Source organism: Carex rostrata, chromosome 6 (assembly GCF_964058835.1).
Source record: "Carex rostrata chromosome 6, lpCarRost1.2, whole genome shotgun sequence".
Taxonomy (NCBI): Eukaryota; Viridiplantae; Streptophyta; class Magnoliopsida; order Poales; family Cyperaceae; genus Carex; species Carex rostrata.
In genome coordinates, this window is record NC_135923.1 from 9,502,192 (window position 1) to 9,509,706 (window position 7,515).

Below are 7,515 nucleotides of genomic sequence, written 5' to 3' on the forward strand. Positions count from 1 at the left end.
TGATGACATGGACTAGAATTTTATATATAGAAACTGTATAAAGTGGCATAGAGAACAAGACTTAATTGATTAAGATCAATCTATCTCCAATGGATAGCATTTGACGGAGGGACATAATTCACATAATTCAATACTCATTGTACAATAGAATGAGAGAGAACTATAAGAAATTCACCGAGAATTGCTTGCTCTAGTCGGTTTGGATTGTGAATTGGGAATCTTTAGTAGTTTTACTTCGAGATATCGTCGTGTAAGGATTTTGAACTCTTTTCATGGACAGACTGTAAAATAGAGTCGTGCGATTGAGGATGATTTTTCATTGCGGCATAAATTCGTTATTCTAATCTAGATCATTAAACTTCAAGTTGCGCTTTGACATATTGGGTTTATTAAAAGGCCATTAAGCCCTCTAAGGCCCACACAATCATAGCACGGGAGAATCACGTGACCACGATTCTCTGAATTTAGGGTTTTTCGCTCCCACGCCCTCCCGCTTTTCCCATCAAATTCGAAAACACTCTCTCGCAGAATAAATCCCGACCGTCGTCTCTTATCTTTCCTTTTCCCTTTCCCTCTTCTCCTTGTCGAGCGCCGATCGGAAGCGCTAACAAGCGGAAGTTGCCTCATCGAATCTAAACCCAAGGTAATAGTTCTTAAACTCCTCATACAGCACCTATTTGTAGATCTGCTTTCCATTTCGAATTTCTTTGATTTTTAAAACTTTTATCCATTCTTTGCAGTAGCGTCCAGTCAATCGTAGGTAATATAACTATAGTTTCCTTGTTTTTTGTTGTTGGATGTCGAAGGTGCTGCTGGTGTTGGAAATGGTAGGGTTTAGGTCTATTTTAGGGTTTTTCCCTTTTCGGCAATTTTTACGAAGACCTAGGTATTTTGAGAGTTATGTCTCTAGGGACTTGTTAATTCATAAACATAATTATTTCCGAGCGATTTTCTTGTGTATTGTAAGAGTATATGTATTTTTTATTTCCTCAAATATATTCAGAGGGATTCTGTACTGTTTGGTGTGACGTTACCCCCTCAAAAAAGGTTGCTAGGTGCAGAGCCCTTGCACATGCAAAATAGGTTGTGTAATTAATTCTGTTCTCTTAGATCTCTTGATTTAATGTCACAGTTTCATTTGGAGCCTTCTGTTGATTTATAACTGAAATGAAGTTATATTGGCTTTCTCATGCATTGCAAATATTTTGAAATTTAATTCTGCCTTTTTTATTTTTTCAAGGTCAATGTAATTCAGCATTTAACCTTGAGCCCAAGGATACTATTTCATTTTATTTAGTCTTGAAGTGTGATTCAGAGGTTTTAGTCAACATGTTCCATGAAAATGTACCCGCACAACTCCTTACTAATGCTAATTACATACTGAACCCTCCATCGGTGATTAAATACTTCTGTGGTTAGTCTATATAAATTAACATTTCCACTCTTTCCCCCTATTTCGAACTGTCTTTATTTGCTTATGCCCTATCTTTCAGTGTTAGTAAATGGCTATGGAGATCACTCAGGTGCTATTGGCAGCTCAATCTCCTGATGGCCAAATCCGTACTGTTGCGGAGTCAAACCTAAAGCAGTTCCAGGAGCAGAACCTCCCTCATTTCCTCCTTTCCTTATCAGCTGAGTTGGCAAACGAGCAAAAGCCCCCTGAATCCCGCCGGCTCGCAGGTATCTTGCTGAAGAACTCGCTCGATGCAAAAGACTCCTTCAGAAAAGAGCAGCTGACCAAGCAATGGGTTGCTGTCGATCCTGCCATCAAGTCTCAGATCAAGGAGGCTTTGTTAACGACCCTGGCATCACCGGTTTCTGATGCACGCAGCACCTCTTCACAAGTCATTGCCAAGGTGGCCTCCATTGAGATCCCAAGAAAGGAATGGCAGGATTTGATCGGGAAGTTGCTTGCCAACATGACGACCAAAGAGACACCTGCTTCACTCAAACAGGCCACCCTTCAGTCTCTTGGGTATGTTTGTGAGGAGATTTCTCCTTCCGACCTGGAGCAAGACCAGGTCAATGCTGTTCTGACAGCAGTGGTTCAGGGTATGAACCAGTCTGAACACGGGTTTGAAGTGCGCTTAGCAGCTGTCACGGCATTGTACAATGCCCTCGATTTTGCACAGACAAACTTTGAGAATGAAATGGAGAGGAACTATATAATGAAGGTGATTTGCGAGACTGCTGTGTCTAAGGAGCCTGAAATCAGGCAGGCTGCCTTTGAGTGCCTCGTTTCCATCGCCTCCATCTATTATGGCCTTCTCGAGCCCTATATGCAGACATTGTTTAACCTGACGGCCAATGCTATAAGGGGAGATGAGGAACAAGTTGCTCTCCAGGCGATTGAGTTCTGGAGCACAGTTTGCGATGAGGAGATTGCGATACAGGAAGAGTGTGCCGGTTCTGATGAGGGTAATTCTGTGCTTCATTTCCGGTTTGTTGAAAAGGCGTTGCATGTGTTGGTACCTGTTTTGCTGGAAACCTTGTTGAAGCAAGAGGAGGACCAAGACCAAGAAGATGGAGTGTGGAATCTATCTATGGCTGGTGGGACCTGTCTCGGATTAGTTGCTTGTACCGTTGGGGATGCGGTGGTCCCTCTTGTGATGCCCTTTGTGCAGGCTAATATCACAAAGTCAGAGTGGCGTAGCCATGAAGCAGCTACTTTTGCATTCGGGTCCATCCTAGAAGGCCCTTCTGTTGACAAGTTGGCGCCAATGGTACACAATGGGCTTGATTTTTTGCTCAGTGCAATGAAAGACCCCAGTAGTCATGTCAGGGACACAACTGCATGGACCCTTAGCAGAATATTTGAAATCCTGCACTCGCCAAGCAGTACCATAATAGACAACTCAAACCTTCCCAAAATCATGTCGGTGCTTCTGGAGAGCATTCGGGATGTACCTAATGTTGCTGAGAAGGTTTGTGGGGCCATTTATTTCCTGGCTCAGGGCTATGAAGATGCTGGGCCTTCTTCATCAGTGCTCACACCTTATCTGGGGAACATTATAGCAGCCCTCCTCTCTACTGCAGACCGGACAGATGTTAGCAGTAACCGGCTCTCATCATCAGCATATGAAACACTCAATGAGATTGTGAGATGTAGCAGCATACCTGAGAATGCAAACATGATCGCACAGTTGTTGCATGAGATTTTAAAGAGGTTAGGCCAGACCATGGAGATGGAGATTGTTTCTACCGATGACAAGGAGAGGCAGAGCAACCTACAAGCCCTGCTCTGTGGTGTAATTCAGGTCATCATACAGACACTTAACGGGTCGGAGTCATTGCCCGTAATCCTCCAGTCGGCTGACCAGATGATGGTCATGTTCCTTCGGGTCTTTGCATGCCACAGCTCAACGGTCCATGAGGAGGCCATGCTGGCAATTGGTGCCCTAGCTTATACAACTGGGCCAGAATTTGCCAAGTACATGCCTGAGTTTTTCAGACACCTAGAAAGGGGGTTGCAGAACTTTGAGGAATACCAGGTCTGTTCAATCTCGGTTGGTGTGGTGGGCGATATATGCCGTGCACTGGACGACAAAGTGCTTCCTTTCTGTGACGGCATAATGAGCGTTCTTCTGAAGGATCTCTCCAATGCAGTACTTCACAGGTCGGTAAAACCACCAATCTTTTCGTGCTTTGGTGATATTGCTTTGGCTATCGGGGAGAACTTTGAGAAATATCTGCCATATGTAATCCCAATGCTGCAAGGTGCTGCTGAGCTGTCTGCGCAGATTGAGTGTACTGACGAGGATACGGAGGAATATGTGAACTCGCTTAGACGTGGCATTTTTGAGGCCTACTCAGGCATACTGCAGGGTTTCAAGAGTGCTAAGGCCGATCTGATGTTGCCTTATGCAGGCCATCTTCTGCAGTTTACTGAGGCAGTGTTTAAAGACAAGAACAGGTGAGCAATAATTAATTTTAGATCTTGACTGAAGTACTGATTTTTACTGGTAGATAGACGATTTTGGTTAGTCCATGGGTTTAAATTGTAGAAAAAAATTGGTTGGTTGTGCTAATGGAGCAAAATTAAAAATACAATTGAAAAATCCATAAAGTTTAGTCCATTTATTCCAGGTACTCCCATAAAATTCAAAACTAATTTAGATGAATACTTTGTAGGGATGAGGGAGTGACTAAAGCTGCCGTTGCTATGCTGGGAGACCTAGCTGATACTCTGGGGCCAAACCTGAAGCTCTTATTTAGAGACTGCACATTCCATGCGGAGTTCTTGGGAGAGTGCTTCCAGTCTGATGATGACCAGCTGAGGGAGACTGCCACATGGACTCAGGGAATGATCAGAAGAGTTCTGGTTTCGTGAGGTGGAGGTGTCCAGCTGGCAGTGTCCTATTGTTGCAGCATCTATGGTAGTTGGGTCCTTTCATCTAGGCAAGCGAAAAGTGCTCGTATGTTTGAATTGTCATTTCTTTATCTGGGTAATATGCCATAGGATGTGTCTTGTCGTGTTTGTTTCATTCATTTAGGTTCCTTTAGTGTTGCAGAATGGCAGCGATTTGCCAGTTTTGGAGAGGGTTTCGTTCATTAATTGCATTTGCATGCGACCACCCTCTACGTGGTTGCTGTTCATTTAAGTGGTCATTTATGTGTAGTCGTTTGTGTTATAAGCATGTCATTTATGTATACTTTTGTGTTGTCATGCACAAATTTTCATTTAGGAAAAAGCATAGCTATTGTTTTCAGTTTGTTAAATGGCAATGTGTTGTTTAAAATCGTGCTGTTTGTTATTTAGGAAATAACATTGCTAACTCCTGCTATCAGTGGATTATGTTTCAACTGATGGTTATCTTTCAGCCTTAATACAGTCAGGAAATGAAAGGGGTTGGGATTACGTAATTTAAGTATGTGCATATTGGGTCATTGGGTGATTGAAGCTTAATGCTGAAGTGGGTTAAGAAAATTAAGTACCATATTATAAAATACAGATCCGAAATATCTCCGATTTTTCATTTGAAGCATTTAAAATTAAATAAATTTAACGAGTAGCATGGGTATGGTGAAATCCTGTATTCTAGCAGAAGTTTTTCATAGGTTCTACTTGGAGAAAGATTTCTCCGGGAAGCGTTTCTCTGATATTATTTTACTTGCATGTTTTTGAATTTAAGAAATTATGTATAAAATTGCGTAATATTATTGGTCATCAGTTTTTCAAAATTATGTAATATTATTTGTTGTTGAGGAGGGTTAAAATGCACTCTCTTTTTGTGCTTCTAACGCGCATTTTTTTCTCATATCTTCATTTTCAACCTTCTAACATGTTCTTCATATTAAAATGTGCTTGGAGACCGAATTTTATAATTTTTGAAAATTTTTTATTATTTTTTCAGAATTTTTGATTAAACTAAACAATAATAAAAAAATTTAGCAAAGTGATGGTTTTTAAATCTGAAAAAATAGTAAAAAAAAAATTTCAAAAAATGTAAATTTTGTTCTCCAAGCATATTTTAATATGAATAACATATTAGAAGGTTCGAATCGACTATTTGAACTTTGAAAATGAAAATATGAGGGGAGGGTGCATTTTAACCCTCCTCGTTGTTGTTATTAATCTAAAATAAATAAATAAATAAATAAATAAATAGTAATATCAGAACTTCTATAATAGCACCTTGAAATAAAGGGGACTGAATGGTGTATCTGTCCAGAGACGATCTCAGCCTTTCATTCACCAGATCCAACGATTCTAAACCATTCTGTTAAATATGAGATATTATGCATGTATTTTATGTATCCGTTTGTGTACAAGTCTGAAATTAATTATATATCAACCTGCAACATACAAAGCCACACGGATTTTTCTTTCTCCCTCAGTCTCTGGCAGGAAAACGGATCCACTTCTCTCTTTCTCCATCTTCATCTCCTCCCTCTTTCCTCTCTTGGGATCCTCTCTCTTTCCTTTTCTCTCTTCGTCTCCTCAGTCGGTGTCTTTTCTTCCCTCAGTCGCCTACGCTTCCTCTTTGTCTCTTGGAGAAAAATTGAGGTGCTTTCCGTAATCCCATCTCTGCCTTCTCTGACCTAAGTTACTAACTCTAACCTAATCCCCACCAGCGAGACAGCGAAGCGACCAGCCCCCCAGACGCGCCGCGCACGGTGCTCTCCGCGATCCGCATCTCCGGCCTCCGTCTCCTTGGCCCTAGGTTTTTAAGTCGCTCAACACTCACCTGTTAGGTTTTCTTTTTTTTGCTTGTGTGCCTCGGTGTCGCTTGTGTTCGTGGATTGGAAGCACGACCAGGAGGTGATGTCGCAGGGCAGCACCACGGCCTTGGTACCTGTCTCTACCCACTTTAGGGTATGCGGTGAGCCAATTTTTCCTTAAAAAAAATGTATAGAGAAGATATGTAAAATCACAAATTGCAGGGTCCTATATGTAAAACAAGAAATTCCAATTTGTGTTTGTGATTTACAACTGTAATTGTTTTCTTTTAGGTTCTTGTAAGAAAGGGGAAAAATCAATATTCATGGATTGGGTTTTCTGGAATTCCAAAAGCCCTGCAAGATCTCGTCTGTGTCTATTTTCCTTTTTCATTAAAAAATAAGGTAAAATATAATGTATTGTATATAGTTTTTGAGATTAAAACGAGATCTTCGTTGGTGCCTCCTTGTGCCAAGCCTAACTATTAATGTATTCTATTTGTAAACCCAGCTGCATAGTTTATCTCAGTTTCCCTTATCAAGCCTCAATTAGCATTCAGTTGCATAATGAGACCTAAGTTACACCCTAATTCTTCTGATTTAAGCATGTATACTCTCAATTTATGCTCAATTCTGGTATCAGGCAATGCTGTTGCAGATCATATATCTATGTCAAAAATGGATACCTCCAAAGTGATTAGGAACTTGTGATAATTGTACATAGACAAACTCAAGTTTATAATGTTTTTCAGAGCAAGCCTTTTGAGTGAATGCTGACTTTTCCTTGGCACGGCCTATCTGCAGGTGTTATCTTCAGTGTGGTGATATCGACTCTGGACTTAGGGTTTTTGAGGAGTACACCATCTCAAGGCCCCCAACTATTGAGTTACATGTGGTGAGTTTTGATTATTTCTTTATTTATTTTATTTATTTATTTGTTCTAATCAGCCTTCTTTCAAAATTGCAAGGGAAAGGCTGCCTAGATATTCCCTTCCCCAGATTCCCACAACGTGTGGGAGCTTTCGGCACTAGGTACATCCTTATTTATTTGTTTTGCTTTTGCATTTCCTTTTTAAAGGCTTGAGTCTGTAGAAAAGCTCTAGACTCCTTATTAGATAACCCATAATAATTACCACATACTCTAATTAGAGTTAACTACAAGTGGTTTTATTCATTTAAAATGTCACTTTAGTTTTTTTATGGAGTGCTTGCATAAGAAGAAGCTTGTGTCATATATTACATCTCTTGTTGTCATTTCATTTGTTTTTTAGTACAAATTCTATTTATACAGTTTCTTTTTGCATGAAACTACATGATAAGGGGCTTTTATACTTCCTACTAAAATAACTTCTTCAG

At 40.4% G+C, this 7,515-nt stretch overlaps 1 protein-coding gene across 1 annotated transcript; it reads left to right on the top strand.

The window, feature by feature from the left end:
* Nucleotides 1–466: 466 nt before the first annotated feature.
* On the top strand, nt 467–4,739 carry LOC144556067 (ARM repeat superfamily protein). The gene is made up of 3 exons (XM_078304558.1): nt 467–643; nt 1,494–3,913; nt 4,132–4,739. Exons 2-3 carry the CDS (start codon nt 1,503–1,505, stop codon nt 4,328–4,330), a joined length of 2,610 nt encoding a protein of 869 aa, XP_078160684.1. The 5' UTR covers nt 467–643; nt 1,494–1,502; the 3' UTR covers nt 4,331–4,739.
* The last annotated feature ends 2,776 nt before the right edge of the window (nt 4,740–7,515 follow it).